The sequence below is a fragment of the Platalea leucorodia genome, assembly GCF_965183815.1.
Source record: "Platalea leucorodia genome assembly, chromosome: 8".
In the NCBI taxonomy this organism is placed as follows: domain Eukaryota; kingdom Metazoa; phylum Chordata; class Aves; order Pelecaniformes; family Threskiornithidae; genus Platalea; species Platalea leucorodia.
The window spans coordinates 34,911,143-34,934,498 of NC_138830.1; the positions used below are offsets into that span (position 1 = coordinate 34,911,143).

General features: G+C 53.9%; 2 protein-coding genes across 2 annotated transcripts; one reads left to right on the forward strand and one right to left on the reverse strand.

Annotated features, from left to right (window-relative positions):
- Positions 1–594: 594 nt before the first annotated feature.
- On the forward strand, positions 595–6,171 carry TMEM208 (transmembrane protein 208). Its single transcript, XM_082320039.1, has 6 exons — positions 595–726; positions 807–902; positions 1,009–1,068; positions 1,173–1,309; positions 4,596–4,680; positions 5,734–6,171. The coding sequence occupies exons 1-6, from the start codon at positions 721–723 to the stop codon at positions 5,869–5,871; spliced, it is 522 nt and encodes a 173-aa protein (XP_082176165.1). The 5' UTR covers positions 595–720; the 3' UTR covers positions 5,872–6,171.
- A 1,196-nt stretch (positions 6,172–7,367) lies between these two features.
- On the reverse strand, positions 7,368–22,351 carry MATCAP1 (microtubule associated tyrosine carboxypeptidase 1; the record flags this gene model as incomplete). Its single annotated transcript, XM_082320027.1, has 6 exons — positions 7,368–7,719; positions 8,219–8,316; positions 9,080–9,385; positions 9,794–9,926; positions 17,982–18,125; positions 21,926–22,351. 6 exons carry the CDS (start codon positions 22,349–22,351, stop codon positions 7,555–7,557), a joined length of 1,272 nt encoding a protein of 423 aa, XP_082176153.1. The 3' UTR covers positions 7,368–7,554.
- Positions 22,352–23,356: the final 1,005 nt, after the last annotated feature.

Consider the following 23,356-nt stretch of genomic DNA (forward strand, 5'->3'; position numbering starts at 1 on the left):
CGTCAAGACACCTCCGAGGATGGTGGCCATGGAGCTGTTTCCAGCCTAGGAAGGCTCAGGAGCAATGCAGGTGGTCCTGGTAATAAGCTGGACAGGCTCAGCGCCTGCAAGTGGGCCAGTGCCTTTTGTGCTTGAAGCTTGGAGAGTAGTATCCTGGATATAAAGGAGCTGTTGCAAGGAAAGACGAGGCTGGTGAAGGCAGTCACTGTGAGGCTGCCGCCCTGCAGGGCCAGGCTGTGCAGCCCCAGCTCTTGTCCCACGCACCCAACCACCTCCCAGGAGCCAGCGGAGCTACTGAGGGAGTTGAGAGCAACGTGGCTCGCTCGGCTTCGGGTCAGACTCCCAATGGCTGTGCACGTCCCTGACATCTTCTCCTAAGAGCCAAGGGAAGGCAACAGGCACAAGCGGGCCAAGGGACCGTACAGGGGAGAAGGAGGGGGGCTGAGATGGGAAGCGCAGGCACCGGCACTCCGAGCCCCTGGGCTGCACAGTGGGGCCGGGGAAAAGGCCTCAGGGGCTGGGAACCGCAGAAGCCCCCCGGGGCTAGGGGAGGCCTGCGGGGACTGGGGGAAACCCCAGGCCCGGTCCCTCCCCTCCCCTCCCCGGCCTGAGGTAGGCCCGGGCCGCCAGGTACCAGGCGCGGCCCCGCCACTTCCGGAGGGGTCACTTCCAGGGTCACTTCCGGCGGGTTCCGGAAGCCGATCGCGGAGCGGCGCGGCCATGGCGGTGAGTGGCGGGGCCGGGGGTGTGGGCGCCCGGGGGCCCGGGGCGGGCGCGGCCGCTGACCGCCTCTCTTGGCTCCGCAGCCCAAGGGGAAGGCGGGCACCAAGGGCAAGAAGCAGATCTTCGAGGAGAACCGGGAGACGCTGCGCTTCTACCTCCGCATCATCCTGGGGGCCTCCGTGAGTGCGGCCGGGGAGGGCCCCGGCGGGGCGCGGGGCCGGGCCGGTGGGGAGGGCCGGGCCCCGGGCCGGGCCGGGCCGACAGCCGTGCCGTCTCTCTCCGCAGGCCGTCTACGCCGTGGTGAACCTGGTGATCTTCTACCCTGCCGCCTCCGCCTGGACGTGGGTGAGCGCCTGGTCCTTTCCCGGTTGTCGCGACAGGCAAGGCCAGCAGACCCCTGCCGCTCTGTCCGGTGGCTTGTGCGGCTGACGGCTGTTTCCTTGTTGCAGCTAGCATTCGTCTTCAGCTCGGTGGTCTACGGTACCAGCTACCGGTCCATGAACTCCATGGCAAAACCATCTTTCACAGATGATGGCAGCCTCGCCGATGGGGGAATCGACCTGAATATGGAGCAGGGGATGGCAGAGTGAGTGTCCACACCCGCACGAGTCCAGGTGAGCAGGACCTGCTGCCTGAGCGTGCACGCAGAGCCAGGAGAGCCCCCGAAGGAGAAGGCCAGGCCTCAGCTCCCACCTCAGTTTGCCCACTGGCGCAGGCATGAGGGGAGCTGGAAGCCTGTAGCCGTTTTTTCCAAGAAAGTACCTAAACTGATCTCGCTATCTGAATGCTCAGCCCTGCGTGCACTAGTCACGAGCTGCTACATGGGTGTGTCAGCCTGGAATGGTCACTGTCCTTAGGGCTGAGGTGCACAGGTAGGGGATCCCAAATGGTTCAGCCAGAGCAGCTTTCAGCCGTCTTTCAGTGAAGAGACAGCGCTGATACTGTGCACGCTTCTGCAACACACAGAGATTTATATTTTCTTTTTAAACCAGCACTGCAGGTATTGCTTGAAGGGCACGCACTGCCAGTTACCCCATCTCAGCTGCAAACTGGCCTTGTCTTGAACTGTTCTACATGCTAAAAAACCTCCCTACTGCCTTAGCCAGCTCCTCTCACTCCTCAGCCTTTTCCGCCCCCTGTGCTTGTGCATTCCCTCTGTCTGTCTGCAGACAGCGCCAGGCGTTTGCCTGTCCAGTGTTCTTGGTGGTGCTGTAATTCTCTTTTCCTCGGTCAAGGAACACACAACAGTAATTCCTGCAAAGTGCTGTTAAATAAAATAAGGGGACAACAGTACTGAAACAGCAGAAATATGTTCTAGATTTACATGTTTTCCAACAGCGAGCCTTAAACTAGTTACAGAAAACTGCTGGGCAGTCGTGGACATGCGAGGCTTTGTTCGCTGTCCTCCCTGCCCTCAGCCTCTGCCTGTTGGTCCAGCTTTTGCTGGGGTTCTTCAGCATGCGCTCAGTGAGGTACCTGGGGTGCTGGGCCCCTTCCCTCCCACGTCCTTGTTCTACAGTTTAAGGTTTACCTCTGTCTTTCACTTGCTGCCAGGCTTCTGAGGAAAAACAGCGGGGCCTTGTTTCTGGCAGAGCCCTCTGCATCACATCAAGTGTTCTTGTGCTGAAGGGCCGTGAGCGGGTTTATATATTTTTCTTAACAGAAGTTTTATTTCTGCAGCTAGCAGATGCCCGGGGATGTTACCAGGAGGCGGACCCACTTGTGTGGCACAGAACCTGCTGTCTCTGCACAGGATGAGCTCTCATCTTGTGTGTTTGTTAGTGGGGTTATACGTTTTTGATGTGCAGCCAGAATGACTCAGGTGTCTGGTGTAAGAGACTCAGCCAAGGGATGAGGTGGCCAGGACGAGAGGGGGTTATTTCTAGTGTGATTCGTGAGCTGGGTGCTTTACACCCTCTTCATCTTATAGTGACTCCTTTTTCCTGCTGGTCAGCCAAACGTTTTTGTCTTGTTTCACACTGTTTTGGCGCTCCAGAGTAGAAGCATAAAATATTTTGGATATGTTTTTTGTGAAACACAACACGGGACAGTCAAGTAAGGACGATAAAGAAGTTTGATGCCATCTGGGGTATCCTCCTAGCTGAGAAACACGCTCTTGGGAGATGTGTAAGGCACCAAAGCAGAGTGGGTGCCCTGATAGCTGCCCCATGCATGGGTGCGATGGTGCTGTCAGGGGAAATGACTGAGAGGTGTTGGTACAGGGGTCCCGTTACCTGCTGTGAAAAGGTGATGAGCGCAGTTGTAGCACTGCTGCAGCCCTGGTTGCAGATGTGGTACTTCCCTTGGTACTGGGGCTCTCAGGTTTTTCTGCCTGAGCAATACACCCTTGGGGTGAGTTTTATGAGACATTAAAATTAATTGATGCTTGTCCGAGGCGCAGGTTGTGCAAAACACGGCACAGCTCAGCAGCAGAGCTGTAAAAGCAAAATGTGCACAGCTGAAGTTCCTGTCCTTACCCTGTGCCTTTGTACCTGAGGCTGTGCAGAGCCCTCAGCCGTGAGGGTGCAAGTCTCCTTAGTTTAACCCTGTTGGTATGTGAACACAAAGTGCTCCTCCCACTGACTGTGTCCGTTTGTCAGGTGAAGCGCTCTAAACTACCGCTTTGGGGATCGGGGAACCACTCTAGGCTAGCAGTTCCTTTCAGAAAGCAGTGGGTGTTTTCCTGCCTCTCAGCTGAGTGTGCCACAGCTGATGAATGAGTCCTCTTTTGGAGCTGCTTCTGGAAGGCTGTGGATTTGATGGCGTTTCCCTCGTGCTGTCTGTACTGGAATCATGCTGTCTGTTGCTTTGGGGTTGAGGAAGGCTGATCGTGCTGGTCCCTGGGAGAGCTGGGAAAGCTGGGTTCGGTGGGAGCTCTGCCACCACCCCTCTGGGGCCTCCGGTGATGCGTGAGATTTCTGAACCTTGGTGTCTCATCATAGAGCTGTTGGATGGATTCCACAGTGTCTTGAGTTGATAATGGTGTCCAAACCTAAAGCAGTTGTTTCTGGTCACTTTGTTTTGCGCTGTGCTGCAAACACAGAATGAGACAAGCTGTTTCATTACCATTACCTCTGCCTTTGTTTTCTCAACTCTGTTCTTGGATACGACCCACGCATTTCTTACTCAAGCAGATAATGATTTAATGGGAGTGAAGAAGCTGGTGTTTTTCTAACCCATTGTGGCATTCCCCATGGCTTGTGTTAAAAAAACAGTATCTTTTTACCTCTCCTGGGTGTCAGGTCCCCCCAAGGGTGGTGGTTGAGGTGTGGGCTGCTTGTCCCTGTCCATAGCTGCTCTCAGCTCTGCCTCAGGCTGGTGTGGAAGACCCCACAGTTGCATAAGCAGGAGGGGAGGGGGAGCCGGAGCCGTCTGTTGCTGTAGCTCGGCTTGCGGGTGATGGTGTGCTTGTCCTTGCGGCACCCCAGCCCTTTGGTGACCCTGAGCGTGTCTGTCAGCCTGTGCAATGGCACAGGGAAGATCCGTGCTTCCCCTACTGCAGCCAGCTGTGAGCGGCTGTACTTCATGCGTGATCTGTGTCAAATCAGCGGGTGCTGGCTGCTGTTCCAGGCTGCGGGGGTGGTGGTTTTGCTGCTGATTTCCACCCCCCTGCATTTCTCAGCTTTCTCAATGTCCCTTTTCAGAGGGAGCCTAGCTCTTTAACTCATCAGATTTATTTATTTTTGTTGTTTACTGCTCTGATTCTTCTAGATTACCTTGTGTGGCAAAGCCTAGCTGCAGGGACAGTCCTTCTGTCGGGGCAGGCAGGGTCGCTCCCTGGAGGCGGTGCAAACGGGCTGTGTTGGCAGAGGAGCTGGTGTGTTCAGCAGGGGCTGGAACAGGAGGTTAATGTTTTGCTTTTCTTCCCTCAGGCACCTCAAGGATGTGATCCTGCTGACAGCCATGGTCCAAGTGCTGAGCTGCTTCTCGCTCTACGTCTGGTACTTTTGGCTCTTGGTAAGCCCCTGTGGTTTTCCTTGTTGCTCTACATTGTCCCTGTCTTTCCCTGTCTTCAGGACTGAGCACATCATTTATCCATTTCATTTCAGTGTCCTGTTTCATGCCCAAACTATTTTCTGATAAATTTTTTAATCTCCCTGTTAAATCTTGTTAAAAATTAGGCTGTACAAGGGAAAGAAGGCCTGATCCCTCTGGGTCAACCCCACAAAAACTAGGCTGGCCTTGGTCTTTCTCTCTGGTCCTGGGAAAGGGCAACAAGAAACATGAGGCAGATCAAAGCCATCTTTGTGCGCAGAGCCTTTTTGTGACTGTAGCAAACAGACTGCTTCTTCTTGTTTCGTTTTCTCAGTCATTCACCAGCATGGACTGTGGCTGGGAACTGCTGGACACTGTGCTGCTTGGTAGATCAAACGCCGTAGGCTTTGATTTCCCCTTAACACACCAGACTCTTTCTACTCCTGAAACATTTGTCATGTGCCTCCAGCTAAAACTGCTTTTGCAAAAGGATAAAAAATCTCCAGTTAGTTAAAAAATCCCACAGTTGTTTTGAGTATATCTCACAAAGGTATAAAAGGCAATCTTGGGAGCATAGAGTTACCTCATTTCAGTCCTTACGCCCAAGTTCCTTTCTAGCTGGCCTGGCAGAGGGCAGCCTAGACCCTGACTATCCCCTGGGGACCATCTGGATCACTTTTTTTTTTTTTTTTAATTCAGAGAAATGTGGGTGTTTTTTCTGAAGGAGGGAGAGGCAGAATGTCTGAGCAGTTAGATCTTTCTGGGTAATTCAGACCTGATGCTGGAATTTCCATATATGAAGCCTAAGAGCTGTATACATATGCAAGTTCCTAAACCATATGAAATCAGGCCATTTATTTTGGATGCTTGCCACTGCCTTTGCTTTCCGTGTATCCTGTGATGCCCCCGAGGCAGCCTGTAGAGATATTCCAGCTCCTTTGGCTTCCTCAATAGGACCAGCCGTCCTGACCGTCACACCACCCCTGCCAGAGCTGTCCCCAAAGTGACCGAGTTTGTGCCACGTGTGTTTTGCAGGCTCCGGGACGCGCTCTCTACCTCCTGTGGGTGAACATCCTGGGGCCCTGGTTTACAGCTGACTCTTTGCCTGCCGGTCAGGAACCAAATGAGAAGAAGCAACGCCGACAAGAACGCCGCCAGATGAAGCGCTTCTAGCCCTGGCTGGGGAGATAGATTAATGCTGTCTCTCATCTCCATGCTGTTATTTCATCAGGGATGCAACCGAAACCAATCCAAAACCATCGCAGTAGCTATGTTGCCCTCTGTCATTGCTGCCATTCCGCTAGAAAGGCCGCAAGAGACTTCCCTTGGTTGGTTCTTAGCGCCAGTTGAGGCCTTGCTCCTTGGGATGACAAGGGGGGTGATGCTGGGATGTGTGTAAATACTTTTTTAAAAGCAGTGCTGTATTGCGTTCGAGGTTGGGGATTGCAAGGTTGGCGGAAATAGTACATTAAAGAGCAGAGTCAAATTGACTGTCCTGGCAGTGTGTTCATGCAGGGGTGCTCGCAGAGGGGAGCTGTTAAAAATGCCAGCGTATTCTTGGAGATCTGGACCAGAGGGAAGCAAAATCGCCCAAGACAAGTGGTCTCATCCCTCCCCAAGCTTGTGCTATGCTGCCCTGCCTGCTGGAGCATCCGTGCCCTGCAGAGAGCAGGAGTGTGGAGCAGCTGGGGGTGCTGTGAACGGGGCTTGCAGCCAAACTTGGAGCTCTTGGGTTTGAGCCTGGGCTCGCTGGAGCCACAAACTGGCCTGTGCTGCCTTCGCAGGAGCTCAGTGGGATGAAAGGCTACAGCTAAAAGAAGCCAAAACTAAATCCGTGGTTTTTTTTTTTTTTTTTCCCCCCTCTTTCTTTTAAAGCAATGCTCCTGGGGTGGCACAGCTGGGGTGCCATGGCTGCTGCAGAGACCATGTGTTAAGAGACCGGGAACAGCTCAGGGCAGCTTCTGCTTTTGCCTGCTTTGATTTATTAATGTTGTCCCTGCCCGGTATGTTGTTTTACACACTCCGGTGACCCCTTCCTGCTCCTGACGCACCAGCTTGGAGCCATGCAGCTTTGCCTGTGTGAGTGTTCACAGCAGTGCCAGTCTGGCTTTTGATGCTATCCCCAACCTTTTGCCCACACATTATTTCCATTACATCATTTTTATTACACGCTTTTTCCTTACATCAAGCCCGATCCCCACCTTGAGTCTTCCTGTGCCTCAGAGCCAGGCTGTAGTTGGGGTGCAGAGCAATGGTTAACTGTGGGCAAGTATCTACGAGGGAGTGGAGAGCAGAGGTTGGTATTTGGGGGATTAAAGTCCTTCCTGCTGCTGGTGGGGGGCATGAGGGAACAGGCAGGGAGTGGGAAACGCATACATGGGGCAGGCCTTATTCCCTACCAGGGCTGCCAGGCACAGCCCAGAGCCCCCAGCCCCATCGGCTGGCCCCGAGCAGGTGCCCTCACACTGCTGGCAGCGCTCCTGGTACCCTAAGGGCATCCCCCCCCCATTGCAGCTACCCCAGCACAGCCTCCTGCACCTCTGGGGGACCAGCGCATCTCCCCAGCTCTGCCCTCCCTCCCTCTGAACCCTCTCTGGCTCCCCAAAGCCACGCGGAGGGAGCCACGCAGCCGTCCCCAAAATGCACAGTGGACGGTGTGTGTGGGGGAACACGTCAACACTAACCACACCGGCCCTCTCGGCCACGCTACCCTACACAGCGGTACATGCAGAGTGGCCACCCGGGCGCAGGGGAAGAGGCCCAGGCTCTGCCCTCTCCTCCAGGCTCCAGCCCCAATAAATATCCAATAAACAGCACCAGTTACACCCTTGGGGCACCAATTTGGGGGAACGCCCCTCAGTCAGGCAGCAGCTGCTCCAGCTCCTCCTCATTCAGGCCATTGGTGGTGACGATGTGGTCCAGCTGCTTCATGTACCGTTCCAGGTCCTGCATGAAATGGGGGATGCGGGCCTTCTCCAGGACCCCAAATTTCTTCAGCCGATTCACATCTTCATAGGAGACCTAATGGGAAGCAGGGAGATGGGGTCAGCACCTGCCTCCCCAATCCAAGGAGGGGGTCTGGCTCCCCCGCAACCCATCTGAGTCACCCACCCCCTGCCCAAACACCCCTCCTTGCCTGCGGGGAGGCGACAGCAGAGCTGCTCAGGGAGGCATTTGCAAGGATTTGTGGTTTTGGTCATTCTTCTGTTGCTGCAGGGAAAGGGGACAGCAGGACCAGTGTGGCCAAGACAGAGGGCCAGGAGCATGGCCAGCAGAGCTTAACCTGCTTGGTTAACCCTCTCTCTAAGGGTGTCCCACAGAGGAGGATGGATTGTCCCATCCTTCCTTGCATCCATGCCTTCCCCTGCTCCACGGAAACCCATATGCACAGGGAAAGGCAAAGAGCTGAAGGGCTTCCAGCCAAGGGCTTGTTTTCAGGAAAACATGGGACCGTGGGAGCCCATGTGAGCTTTGGGATGGGATGGGGCTCTGGGATCAGCCGCTCCCCCCCAGCCGTTACCTTTCCAAGCGCAGCCAGCAGCGGGAAGTCGATGGTCTGCCGATGGCGCAGGATGCGGAGAATCCCATCCAGGTAGACCTGGTCCTTACTGAAACAGCCTGGAAGAGCAGGAGAGGCTGGGGAGTGGGAGCCTGGATCCCCACTGCCCTCCGCTCACCCAAATGTCTGCTGACCACAATAATTAGAGTGATGGTGCTGGACTGCGGCGACATGAGTGTGTCAGGGCTCAGGCATTGCTGGTGCTGTGGCCGGGACTGCTGCAGCCCAAAGGATGAGCACCCCAAGCGCTGGGGAGCAGTGCTGGGAACCGCAGAGGCGGCCAGGTGCAGCAAGAGTCCTGGGCTGGGGGGGGCATGACAAACGTCTCACTGGGATGCTTTCACCCTTCTTCCTGATGGATTTATTATTTTCTTTTTAAATGGTAAACCACTGCAAGAATCTAAATACATCCCCCAAAATGCTGATTTTTTTCCTCTCCTTTGGCTGCTGCCTCCCCAGGAGCTTGTATGAGTCGCTCCCATCAGACCGCAACCACCTTACGGGTCTCCCTGCGGAGGGGGCCCATCCATCCCCACCTGACCCTGAGCAGCCAAAGAGCTGATGTGCCAAGGCTGCATGTAAAAGATCACTGCCTTAAAGACAAGGCTAAATCTGTAGCAGAGTAGTGCTGGGAATGGGTAGGGAAGCTGGGGCCGGTGGGCAGAGCCACTATTTCAAAGGCTGCTGTGGCAATGGGGTCAGTGATGCTCAGCCCACCCAGCAGCAAAACATACCCACCTCTGTTTTTCTTTTAAAAAAAAAAAAAAAAAAAAAAAAAAATCCCTTCCAAAACCCGAGGGCTTTTCACCTCCCGAGCAGTACCTGGCTGCGAGGTGTCAGTCTGGCCCCGCTTTGCCCGCACGCAGTACTCCCACCGGATGCCGGCATCCTGGACGTACTGCTCCAGGTCCTGGAAGAGGGCGGAGAAGGAGAGGCGGCTGGCCCGCTCGATGGTGTAGTAGAGCAGGGCTGCCCGCCACAGGAAGGGCTGCTTGCGGAAGAGGACGCTGTGCAGGCTGGCCAAGCCTTCCTCCGTGGGGTTGGCGGGCTTCAGGCTGTACTGCTTGCGGCCCTCAGAGCTGTGCCAGGGCTGGTGGGTGTTGTTCACCCCCCGGATGTAGTGGGTGCCTGGGGAGGGGGGATGGGAGCGAGCACTGTTGGCCGCAGCCTCCAAAAAGCTCGACCCCCAGTCCCCCAAGTCACTGGGGTTGGGGCTGAGACCCAGCACCCACAGGTACCAGCTCCAGTCTTGGTGCCATGGGACACCTGTTTGCTCTGGTGCCTGGGGCAGGCATGTGAGTGCATGGGTGGGGTGCCCGACACCCCCCTGCCCCGCACGTGGAGAGGGACCCAGGTGGCCTCAGCCCCTTCCAAAACCTGCCCAGGAGCACCCCCCCCGCACCCAGGATGCCCTTGCAGGACCCAGTGGGTATCACCTTGCCCCGTAGTCCCCGCAGCCCCCAGGCTGTTACCCCAGTGACAATCAGAGGATGTTCACAGCATCCCCCCGCTCTGCCCCACTGTCACCCTGCTGACCTATCTCGTGGCGCAGCATCCCCTCCAGCCAGTGCTGCCGGGCTCCGGCCAGGTTGATGGCCAACGTTGGCCGGCTGTCCTCCACCATCATCACTGCCTGCGACAGGAGGTCATCGGTGAGCTGCACCACCACCTGCAGAAGAAGGAGGCAATTGGCATCAGCACTGCCCTGGGAGGAGATGCTCAGCTGGGTCTTGACTCTAAGCAGAGGCTGAGGTGGTGGCCGATGGTCAGAAAAAGCCACCGACGCGACAGGTGGCACTGCTGCACCATCACTGACTTGTGCTGCAGCTCCCCAAAGAAACCACAGACAGCGCGAGGAGGCAGGGAGGGCACTGCTGGTGCTGAGGGGATGCTGAGAGGAAACGGATGAAGCCACAGGGGGGGATGAAGTAACTTCTTTAACTGTTTTACAGCCAGGAAACCTGAGCAGGCACCATGGGGGGCGCAGGTAGCTCCTGGGCAGCCTGGCTCCAGCATCCCTCTGCCTCCAGCATCCCTCCCCGCCCCAGCTCATTCCCATGGGTTCCCCACAGTTTTACGGCCACACATGATGGGCATCCTCCAGAGACCTGCCTCGTCCCATTCCTGCACCCCCACTAGCATAGGACAGTGCAGTAAATTCGGTCATCACATTGACCCCACTCTAAACCAACAGTGCCTGCTTCATTATGGGTCCAACCTCTAGACCCCCCCCAATAAACAGCCCACAAGGGAACCAAGGCTCTGGCTCCATTTTCATGGACTCTCCTGCAGATTCTCCTTTTCAAGGGTCCAAGACAAGAGCAGCGAGGACAGATCCACACCAGCCCACCCTCGCAGCAGGAACCGCATGTGCCGGCCATGATTCACAGCACGGACGGGCAACGCATGCGCAGGACTGGAGAACATCTTTATACAGAAAAACACATCTGTTTTTCAGAAACCTGGCTATCGCAAGTGCTAGAGCCAAGACAGCTGCTCTATGTTAACATGAGTTAATGTGCCAGCCAAGCAGCATTTTCTAACCATCCAACTTCAGATCTGCAGCGAGTCGAAGCCGCAGCATTGCTGGAGGAGACATGTGGCTCTGCTGCAGCCCTGGGAGCTCTTGCGTGTGAGGTGCAGCAGCAGCAATGCTCAGGACCTTTGGGCACATACCAGTTTAATCTCAAAATCCTTCCGTCACATCCATATTAACTGTAAAAACCATCTATTATTTCACAGCTGACACTTTTCAGGATGAAAAGGTGCACAAACGCACACTATGCAGCATTTCTTCTCTCATTTAAAAAAAGGAGAGGAGACTGAACGAGTTTGCTTTAACCCAGGTTTATTATTCTGCAAAGCTGCTCGTGAAAGCCAGAAGTGCAATGTAACAGAGCAGAGTCTACCACTGGGCAAACGAACAGCAGAAAATACTTACAGTGCAATTGCTTACCTGGATTAGCATACCCCAGTGTGAAAGAAAACCCTTCCAAGAAAAGACTTGCAGTTCACTTCTGACTTGCATGTATCTCCTCGAGCTTTATTTCTGCTCCAGTAAGCAAGTCAAAATAAATAAGGGTCCAGCCACGGTCCTTAGTGACCGGGGACAAACCGAGGCAGGGAACTGATCCAGACTAAAACTTGTTTTATACTCTAGGTTAGTTTCCAGCAAGATCATCACCCCTGGCCACATGAGCTCCCATGGGGGGCTCTTGGCAGGGAGAAGACTTTTGGCAGCAGCGCCAGCTTCTGCTAACAGTCCCGTCTGGAGCTATGACAGGCAGGGAAGGTTACTGCTTCAGTGCAAGCAGAAATAAGGAGGTACAAATGAACCTGGTTTTGGTAGGATTTTAACCAATTCCCATCTCTTAGGCCAGCTCCGCATGATGGGAATACAGCCCAGACATCCGACATAGCAATCCCAAGTGCGACTAGCAGAGGTTGAAATCCTGGGATGCGGGAGGGGAAGGGGCGAGCCAGGGAACAGACTTTAAACCAAAAGAAAGATAAGGAATACATTTCATCATCGCAGCACTTTTCCTGCTCCCTTGAAGACGCTGCAGCACAGAACTGATGCCTGGACCCTGTGACAGTCCCTGGTCCCCAGGTCTTTGCTGCCTGACCTGCGGCTCTTACAGGGAGCATTGGATATGATGCCCTGTGTCAGCTGGAGCTCTGCTACCAGGATACAGGATGCTTGGCTGGCTGGGAGTGCTCCACAAGGCCAGGTCCACATCTTGCTGTCTTGTCACACTTCATTGCCCCTATATGAAAAAAATAAAACCCAAGGAGGTTGGAATTTAGGAAACTAGTGGCAGAAAAACTAACTTCTGCCCTAGGACAAATTGTTCTCATTCTGAAACCTGTTTTCCCCCAGCCTATTAAAAAAAAATACCCTCCCAGAGCTCCTCCTCTCTGCTTTTCTCCATTTTCCAGTTGCTCATCCTTGGCGACGTTATTCTGGATTCCTCCAGGCACCATCCCCAGGTGACACGGATTCAGCAGCTCCCGGTCCTCCGTACCAGCGGGACCTGCTGCAGTGGGATCAGCCCAGCTGGTGGGTTTTGGGAGGCTGGTGCTCGGTTGGCATCCCCCAAATTCTTCAAGTTTCCCTTGTGCAATTTCAAAAGCCATCTCTGAAAACAACACTCTGAGCACTCATGCAAGTGAAATATTGTATAAACCCAGGCGTTTAACTATATTGAGTGTTACATGGGTAAATGCTCCATGCAGCTCATCTCTGCCAGTCTGGTGACCTCCAGCTCTCCCTTCCCATCTGCACTGGCACCTTATTCCCACGCCTGAAAAAAACTCTTCTATTATAACCCAAATATCTGTCCATCACCTGTCCATGCCTCTCTCCTCTGCTGTACTGGGAATGCTGTGTCCCACACCCTACACTGCATTTTCCCTGCTATTACCCAAGCTTGCACCCAAGCATCCTACCAGGGCTGAGCTCCCCTAAAGCTGAGATAAACCCCACTTTAATAAGCACTAAGCAACATTTGCAACGGAGTGCTCCGGCTTTAAAAGAGTTGATTTTTATATTAATTTGGGGGAGCTTTATGCTACAGGACAAGTCAGTAGTCACCAGGCTTGGCATTTCTGTGCTGAGATGGCTAAAGCCACAGCATCAATGATGTGCTCACACAATGCGATGTGAGCACCAAATGAGTCCAGCCAAATTGTGCTGGGCAAGTGCTGTGCCTCAGTCTTCACTATCGTGCCTGAACAGGAGGCGGACTGAACAGTCCAAAACCAATTTTTTTCCTTTTTCTTTTCCTATCTGGTATTGCTATGCACAGGATAAGCAAAGAGAAACAGAGCAAACAGCTGGAAAATAAGAGGCGGCCGAGGATGCTGAGGATGCAATACTCAGCAGCCTTGAGAATGTGATGCTCAGCACCAAAACCAGGTCTTGCACAAGCCCTTTTTAGGCAAGGCAGCAAGGGTTGAAATGCAAAATGAAGCATTCCCTGGGATACAGCGTCTGGAGAAAGATCCAAGGGCACAGAAAAATTCAGTTTGCAACAAGCTGGGACGCTGCTGGAGGCTGAGCACAGAGGGAAGGGTGCAGCTGAAATCACCGGTCTGTGTTTCCAGGAATGAAGGACAACTCCAAGTAAGAACACCCCAGAGCCTTTAAAGGAAGCATTCAAGTCAGAGGGAGCACTGTTGATTTTTTTTTTTTTTTTTTTTCCTTTCTAATGGTGAAGAAAAGGTAAAGGCAACACAGAAACAGCAACACTCAGTTATACAGAGTGGAAACTATCTTTCCCTGTACAAGTGCTCGATGGCATCAAGTGAAGCAATTAGGAAGCAGATTCAGGACAAAGAAGCATCAACAAATGGTGTAACCCGCTGCATGATATTTGCAAGCGTTCACGATCAGGTAGGCAAATTAACAGCAGGGGTTTTGCAGGCAGAAACACCCCCCGACTTGGGAAGACGCAGAGCTGCTGCAGCCTGGAGAGAAATTCCCCATCCCTGTCCTAAGGATGGAATCCTGGGATAGAGCTGGGCAGGGGAATGAGGGACGGAAATGGACTGATCCAGGGGTCGGGAAATGGGATTAGACGCCGCTCGGAGAGGCTGAGAGTACCTGCAGCCACGGGTACAGCTGCAGGTCGGAGTCTCCCTGCAAGAGCTGACGATATGGATGCGCCCAGGGGCCACCACAATGAGAGGACAACAGGCAAAACCCCATGATGTCACTCTTCAGATGTCAGTCTGATGACTTTTTAGAGGCATTGGCTTGGGTTATTATATTTTTTCCCCCTTATTTAACAATGCAGTGATATAGTGCTGTTTTTTTCTTATTAAACAGTGGTGCCAAGTACCGCCCCATGCTGAGCCAGCCAGCCGGGAGCGATGGGAAGGGACCCTCAGCATCACCGGAGACCACAGCTTCACACGCTCCTGTTACGCTGCCTGCAGCCCTTCTCTGGCTGCAGCAGCCCATCTGCCCACTGAGCAGCACCACTTGCCTTATTTCAGGACCATCCAGCTTTGCAGATGCTGCTACAACAGGGGCTGCGACTTCGGCCAAAGTCCTGTTCCTGGAGCAGCAACACCAGCTCTCCAGGTTTGTGACCTTTCTCGTTCTGAGCAGGATCCCCAGCGCATCCTCGTGGTCCATGAAGCTCCTGCTCAGCTTTTGTGGATGCAATGATGGAGAAAAAGCTCGCCCCCAGGAACCAAGGGAAGACTGCTGACGGCTCCTGCAGCTCCGAGGTACAGGCTCCTGCCGCTCCCTGGCTCCCTGCTCATCTGCTCAGGACCTCACATGCCAAGAAAGCGCCGGCACTGAGCAGCTCCAGGGTGGAGAGGCACCATCGATGGGATCCCAGGAGATGCCAGCTAGCGCTATTTAGGCTAACGACATTTCACAACCCCAGGGATTGCCATGCAGCACTTACCAACAGGGCCAGGGGTTTCTTTGCTGCAAGCTGGGAGCCTGCCGAAATCTGTATGGAGATCTCTGAGCTCTGGTAGTGTCACCTCAGTCCTGAGCCAGAAGAAAAGCAGAAGAGCTTCAGGATTTGCAGCTTGCACCCCAACAAAGAATCCTCTGAAGACGCAAAGTTAATTATAGCGCAAATACTTACCCACAAGCACGCTGCCTGTGGTGCCGGACAGCGGGATCCTGCCTTCGCCGATCAGCGCCGGGGACAAAGGGCAGTTGCCTGCAGTGACTGCCACCAGCCTGGCCACGCTGCCTGCCAGGACGGCCTGCAGGCAGCACAGGCAGCTGACGCATCAGCGGATCAGTCTCTCGGCTAACACAACCCCCCATGCTAGAGTTTTTTTGGGTTTGGGTTTTTTTGTTTGTTTGTTTGTTTGTTTGTTAAGAAAGCCATCATGATGAATACGTAACAGGGAAGGAAACGGCATGGAAGAACAGATGGGATACAGCAGGGGAAAGTCAGGAATTACAGATACAGGCCTGGGAAGGGAGATACACGTCTGAAACCACCCAGTCCCCTGACAGGGTGTTATATTATCAGCGATGCAGAAGTTTCACCAAGTTTTTGTCCTGTACGGGGAGCAAGCTTAGCCAACATCACTGTATTGAGAGCAGATGAAACCCTTCCCTCTTCCCTGTCCCAGAGAAATTCAGCAAAATTTCTAATGGGTAGCAATGAACAAACCAATACTTTAAAAATTTTCAAAGCACTTAGCAAAAGTTTCAGATAGAGCCACATATCTCGCACGCCGATGTGCAAACAGAATTACTGAACCCTATGTTCCCTTGAGCAAAGGGAAAATTACACAGGACTGAAAGCAAGCCAGTTGTATGCCAATGTGTAAGAAAAAAGATGACTTTCTGTCCAGCCAGAGCTCAATTTGGTTTTAGATTAACAGAGAAGAGCAAAATAGCTGAATTTAATCAATTAATAAAATCAAGAGATAGACCACAACTAGCAAGTCATAAGCATAGGTCTGCAAGTAAGACTGGCCAGCTGCTAGTCTGGGTATTGGGACTGGTTCTGGGTACTAAAAGGCAGCTGAATTATAGGAAGAGATTTCATAGAATCATAGAATCGTTAAGGTTGGAAAAGACCCTTAAGATCATCAAGTCCAACCGTCAACCCACCACTGCCAAGTCCACCACTAAACCATGTCCTCGAGCACCATGTCTACCCGTCTTCTAAATACCTCCAGGGATGGAGACTCAACCACTTCCCCGGGCAGCCTGTTCCAATGCCTGACTACTCTTTTAGTGAAGAAGCTTTTCCTAATATCCAACCTAAACTTCCCCTGGCACAGCTTGAGGCCATTTCCTCTCATCCTATCGCTTGTTATAGGAAGAAGAGACCAACCCCCACCTTGCTACAACCTCCTTTCAGGTAGTTGTACAGAGCAATAAGGTCTCCCCTCAGCCCTCTCTTTTCCAGACTAAACAACCCCAGCTCCCTCAGCCGCTCCTCATAAGACTTGTTCTCCAGACCCTTCACCAACTTTGCTGCCCTTCTTTGGACACGCTCCAGCACCTCGATGTCCTTCTTGTAGCGAGGAGCCCAAAACTGAGCACAGTATTCAAGGTGCAGCCTCATCAGTGCCGAGTACAGGGGCACTATCACCTCCCTGGTCCTGCTGGCCACACTATTCCTGATACAAGCCAGGATGCCATTGGCCCTCTTGGCCACCTGAGCACACTGCTGGCTCATGTTCAGGCAGCTGTCAGCCAACATCCCCAGGTCTTTTTCAGCCAGGCAGCTCTCCAGGCACTCCTCCCCAAGCCTGTAGCGTTGCATGGGGTTGTTGTGACCCAAGCGCAGGACCCGGCACTGAGCCTTGTTGAACCTCATACAGTTGGTCCCGGCCCAATGATCCAGCCTGTCCAGATCCCTCTGTAGGGCCTTCCTACCCTCCAGCAGATCAACACTCCCACCCAACTTGGTGTCATCTGCAAACTTACTGAGGGTGCACTCAATCCCCTCATCCAGATCATCAATGAAGATATTGAACAGGACTGGCCCCAACACTGAGCCCTGGGGAACACCACTCGTGACCAGTCACCAACTGGATTTGACTCCATTCACCACCACTCTCTGGGCTTGGCCATCCAGCCACTTTTTAACCCAGCGCAGAGTGCACTTATCCAAGCCATGAGCAGTCAGCTTCTCCAGGAGAACACCGAGATCCTTTTTGCAGAGATCCCTTCTGTCCTAAGCAAAGGCTTAGGAGGGCCAAGGTGCCAAATCCACGTCGCAGGGACACCCCTGGGAGGGATCATGGCAAACCCAGGGGGCTGGAGGAGGAACATCCCCTGGCCAGGTGGGACCTTGGGGAACCACTCACTCCTGCTTTTGCAGGCATGAAATGCACTGGGTACTGCCAAGCAAGTTGATGCTTCAGGGAAATGCTCACGAATAACCCTGTTTGGAGATGGAGGTGAAAGGGCAGAGCTAGGAAAAACAGTCTGGCCGAGAGGCAGTGGTGAGGAAGTCCCCATGCCAGCCAGCACTGCACGGCCTTCTGCGCTGCAGCCAACAGCCAAAGGCAGCCCTGCGAGCCAAAAAAACAAAACCAGGTCCAGAAATCCTTATCACCACTTGAACCCAGGATGGCGGAAGCATTTTGCCCACACCTTGCTAGCAGGAAGGGGTAAAAAAGCCCCTTAACCAAAGCTGTGGGACATCCCATGCTAGATGCTGCTAGGGGCACAGAGAAATCAGATTAAGAGTTGCTGAACTTCCCGCCCCCCCTCCATCCCGCATGCCTATCGTCATATCATAACCACACATTCCCCAGCCTTAAAACCTGAGCTTGGAGTTTCAAAGCGTTGTAACCCAGCACATGCCGCAGGACAGCAGGAAATCTCCCCCCCTGGCTTTACTTTTGGACATGCGAGTGAAGGCAGCTGTCAGAGATGTCTGCCATACCACTGCTAATGGCAGTAACTGATGCCTCATGCACGCAGCAAAATGCTCCCTGCATGGCCACGCAGACAAGCTGCAGCTCCTCTCTCTTGCTCAAGCATAAAAGGGAGATATACACTGAAAAAATCAAGGGAAATTGGTGGGGAACCAGCACCCTCATCCTAACACTGGGGTACAGAGAACGCAGCCAAGCCAGAGATGAAAGGACGCCACAGCTCAGAGTAGAAAAGTTTCTTCTTTGTACCCAAAATATTTCTTAATCGGAGCCCTTTTTATCAGAAAATAAATATTTTGCAGCTGTATTTTACAAGCGATAAAGCAGGGATGTGGATTACCTCTCCCACACAGCCTTCCTTCTGCATGTACTTTCGGATCACGGACCAGATCTGGCACTTGCTCAACAGCCTCCCACCTGTGGCAACTTCGAAGCTCTCGTAGGTCCCGTACTTCTCCAGGACGGCACGAATGATCCTGATTGCCTGTTGCATGCAGAAACGAAACATCAGTGCAAACACCCTCCCTGCTTATAAACACATCTTAAAATCCCACATGCAATAAAATGCAGTGGAGATAATCCCTGATAAATGCCTGTAAAGTGAGACATGGTTTTGCAATATCTAAAAAAACCAAGGAGACTGAGCCAGCTGGAGGTGGCCACCAGGACAGACAGACACTTAATGCAATCAGCATGACCCACGGCATATTCTTTCTGCTTTTTGTCATCCTTGCAAGCATCTGTTATGGGACTGGGCAAAGCAGAAGTGAAACGGCATCATCGCAGCACGCTGCCTCTGGAGGTTAAAGCCGTGATTATTTTAATCTTTTCTGCTTTCGGTTCTCCTTTCAAACTCTAGTGTTTGCACAAAGAGATCTAGTTTATCAGCTTGCTTTTTACTCCAGGAGTTTCTTATTGCAGCGCTGGATTGCAAGCCTGGCAGGAAAGCTGGGCATCACCAGTATCACCCTTTGCAGCAATGCTACTTCCTCCTCTTCGGCCAGGGTCCCAGCACAACCAGCCTGCTGCACACCAACAGCCTTCTAATAAAAGCAGCACGTGCTATTTTATTAGCATTAACATTTATGGAGCATCTATAAAATACAAGCATTTATCAGCACGTTTCCTTCCCCAAAAGTGAGTTTGCATTGTAGACATTTTCAAGCAATAACTTTCTCCAGTCTATTAATATATACGCCAAACCAGATGACGACGACTTTGCACCAATTCTGGAGTTTTTCCAGCAGTTTTATTGCATCTGTAAACCTGGCTGAGCTGCTGCTGAGCTTCCCAGCCCAGGACCAAGTGCTGCTCCTGAATGGTGCAGGTTTTACCTCCTCCTGCTGAGCAAACCCCCTTTGCTCTTTTACGGTCTCCAGGCAGTGGCTGGGCCATACAGAGGAGGTCCCATCCCCTCCTTTGTCCCCAAGGTCACCAGGATCAGGAGATGGGTGCTCGTCACCAGTAACCAGCACTCAAACCACCCAACACTGTAAGAGGGGTTTTGTGGTCTGCGTCTGGTGAGCAGCCTCCTCTGCCCCAGCAGAAGGTCCCGATTTTCCTTCCCTGGACAGTCTTCTCTGCACAGCTGCTTTTTATTCTTGAGTCACTTATTGTGTCTTTCCAGAAGAAGTTGTGCACGTTTTTTTGTGTTGTTGGTTTTGGGTGGGTTTTTTTTGTTGGGTTTTTTTTTGTTTGTTTGGGTTTTTTTTTGTTTTGTTTGCTGAATGATCAGGATTGTTTTTGCAGTGCTGCAAGGTACCTCCTGCTGACTGCAGCAGAAAAAGGACCATTTCTTCCTCCCACCTCTGCTCAGCCACTTGCTCTCTCTCCTCCCAGGGGACCTAAAGCACTGAGCTAAAGAGAAACCCAGCACAGCTGGTGCCCAGGAGTAAGAAAGACCAGAGGGCACGCTTCCCACCAACCTCCAGCACGCACGCCAGAGAGGAAAATTCCTAAGATACCAAGTTTAGTTTTCTGAGATGCTGCTGAGCATCCCTGGGCAGCCCAAAATCATGCACCCACCATATGCAGCAGGATAACAAATCCTCCAGCCCCAGCTCCGTGCTGGTGCTGCTGGCATTCGCACGATAAACCAGGAACGTGATCTCCAGGGTGATGAGCCTCCACGGGGCTAGAAAAACACTTCTGGTTTATTTAAATTCTCTATTAAAAAAAAATAAAATAACCCCCCCAAGCACATGCAGAGCAGCTGGTGAAGCAGCAAGCTGGAAGCAGGGAACTGGTGTTGTTTTTTCTGCTCTTGTCCAAGGATGCTGGCTTAGCAAAATATCTCATCTATTTAAGCTCCATGATTAATGCAGGTTTTTAAAATAAAAGCAGTTTATAGCTAATAGTTCGCTGGCAAGGAAAAAGTCTCCCAAAATAAAAGAGACTGGAAGGAGGTTACTGCAGGATACGAGCATAGTACAGTGACACGAATACTGTCCCATCGCACCGTCACCAGAGAACTTGGAGAAACATTGGTAGAAACAGTCAACACTTAATATTACTTGCAAAGGGTTTTAAGATCCAGGATAAGACCATTCACACTGGTTACGAACACTTAATTTCATTCATTCAAGGTAATGCACAGAGAAAAATAATCTCAATTATTCATCTTTTACTATATTGTAAGTAAGTCAACTGTACCAAAAGAGAAAGCAAGGGGGGAAATAGCACTGAACAACTCCTTTTACTGCATTACTCAGAGAACGAAATGCACTTTAATGCAGGAAGAAAACATTGAAAAGCCAGCGAGGTCTTTACAGCAGTCAGACCGTTTCCGCCACAACAGCATCGCTGGCACCAGTTTATCTGGGGCAGAGGTACAGCAGGCACTGGAAATGACTAACTGCTTAGAAAGCTGTTTACAGAAAGAGCCTGGATCATCTGGATAATAATTCAGGAATAATATAGGAAGTAACGCAAGAATAAGTAAACATTCAAAAAAAACAATAAATAAATGGGTGAAGAAGTTGTTATTTGAAACACCAGATGCAAGCTCCCAACTAGGAGGTGCAAAGAAATGCCTCTGGCATGCAAGTCTCAATTTATTGTAAGCGTTTTTTAATCGGCTTCCTCGGATGCAGCTAAGAAGGGTCTGTGTGGCCGAAAGGATGCTCTTCCCAGAGGCAGGATGCCCAGCCCAAGGAGCGAGCTGGTTTTGGGGCACGGCCGGGCTCCAAGCACAAAGCAAAGGGATGGAGCCTGCAGCTCCATTCCTGCCTCGCTCTGCCTGCATCCAAGCAAGGCTCATTTGTGGGCAGAGCATCAAGAAAGCACACTCCTCCTGCCCGTTTCCTCCCCGCCAAGCGGCTGGGTGCTGTTTGCTCACTGCCATCCATCCACAGATTGTTATCATCTGTGGCAGAGAGTGAGCCGGGAACATTTCAGTAGCGTATGAGCAATGGAAGCACTTAAGGAAAATAATACAGACTCCTTAAGCGGAGTCTACACCAACTCTTATCGTTATTGTCCATGTCTGCTGATAAGTTAAGGATGCTGCCACACCAGACAACCTTTAGGCCTTCCAGAAAACAAGCTGGACTTAACCACCAGGTCATTCAGGCTAAGGAATGCTTCCCACGCAGTCACCCATGCGCTCCAGCTCCTTGTCTGCCATTTCTACAGCAACAAATGCAAAAAAATACCAGCAAGGCGTCCCTGGAGGAGCACCAGCTCCCCACCACCGCTGTGCACCCGTATGCTCTTGCCAGCCTGAGGCCAGCAGCATCAGCCAGCACCGACATGACCAGCACCCACGTCAACCACGGAGGACGTCCTATTCCTGCAGGTAACTGAAGAAGAGTTTAAGAAAAACTAGGGTGAGCGTGCTGAAGGCAGGATACAAAAGACGCCGAGCAGAGCAAGACCAGGCAGCAGAAGCCAGGAGGAAAGCCAGCTGGGGGGTTTGATGGGGAGCGCGGACCAGCTCCGGGCAGGCCCGACCACGGAGCGGTCGCGCCGTGCTGCATGCCGGCGGCACCGAGCCGGCGGCACCGCCCTACACGAGGCCACCCACGCCTTCGCACCCGCCGCGTTACCGCCCTCGCGGGGCGGGAGGAAGGCAGGGAGCGGGCGATCCCCCGGTTCCTCCTCCTCCCCCGAGGCCGAGCACCCCTCCCCGCACCCGGGGGACGCCCAGTCCCCACCCGAGGCAGCACTACCGGCAGGGGAATCCGGGCAGCTGCCCGTACCGATGCGCGCCCCCTCCCCCAGCCCGCGCCGGCAGGCGGACGCACCCCGGCGCGGGCAGCGCGTGACCCGCCGGCCCCGCCTCACCTGAGCGACGAAACGATCGGAGGCGGCTCTGTATTTATCCAGCACGGCGGCGGGCACCGGCTCGGCGTACTCGAACTGCGGGTCGTAGGCGAAGCTGGCGCGGAAGAACCGTTCCCGTTCCGCCTCCACGTTGCGGGGCCGCAGCGCTACGAGCAGGCAGGGGCTCCGCCGCCCGCCGCCCTCCTCCGCCCCCCGCCCCCGCGCGATGTGGGGCAGGGAGGCGGCGGCGCGCAGCCCCCCACGCCCACCCGCGCTGTCGTTCCGCCGCATCCCGGCGCCGGTTTCTGACAGACGCCGGGTTCCCCGCGGGCAACGGGGCCCCGGTGCCGGTGGGGACGGGCAGGAGCAGAGCGGCGGGCCATGGCGGTCGGGCAGGCGCGGGGGGCCCAGCCCTCCGCCCGCCGCCGCCCCCGGCTGCAGCACCATGGCCTCCAGCGCGGCGGCGGCGGCACGTGGGCTGCGCCGGGCCGACCCCCGCGCTGCCGCCCCGAGCACGCGCCGCGCCCCACCAATCGGCGCCGCGGCCGGGCGCGTCAGAGCCAATGGGAGCGGAGCGCTGAGGGGAGCGCCCCGCCTCTGCCCGCTGCGTCCCGCCCCGCGCCCAGCCTGCGCCGCTTGCGGCGCGGAGCCGAGCGGAGGCAGGGGAGCGCTGGCGGGGCCGGGGCCCTGCGCTCTCTCACGGGGGGCTCCGGGCGCGTCCCCAGCCCCACCTGTGTCACCAACCCCATTTGCACTGCCGGCCCCGGCTGCATCGCCAGCCTCGGCTGTGTCCGCGTCCCAGTTGCATCGCCAACCCCATTTGCACTGCAGCCCCGGCTGCATTGCCAGCCGTGGTTGCATTGCTGCCGCGGTTGTGTCGCCAGTCCCAGTTGCATTGCCAGTCCCAGCTGCATCGCTGAGTCTGGTTGCATTGCCATCCTGGTTGCTTTGCCAGCCCCAGCTGCATCGCTGAGGTGGTTGCACTGCCAAGCTGGATGCATTGCTAGCCCTGGTCATATCACCACCCCCCATTGCGTCACCATCCCCGGTTGTGCCACCAACCCCAGTTGCATTGTACCCCAGTCGTGTCACCAGCCCCAGTTGCATCTCCAGCCCCGGTTGCATCGCCAGCCCTGGCTGATCACATCACCAGCCCTGGTCGTGTCACCAGCCCCGGTCGTGTCACCAGCCCCAGTCACATTGTCACCCCAGTCATGTCACCAAGCCCAGTTGCATCGCCAACCCTGGTTGCACCACCAAGCATGTGGCTTTTCCAAAAATCCCGGCTCCTGGGGTGCTGTCGGGCAGTGAGTGCCTCCGTTTTTGGTTACGGCTGGCTTTACTAACCCACTGTGCAACGACAAGGCAGGCTCAGCGCTCAGAAGCAAAATGTGTTTATTATTTTGTAAATCTGCTGATTTTGAGTCAGTCTTGCCTGGGGAGCCTAGCTCG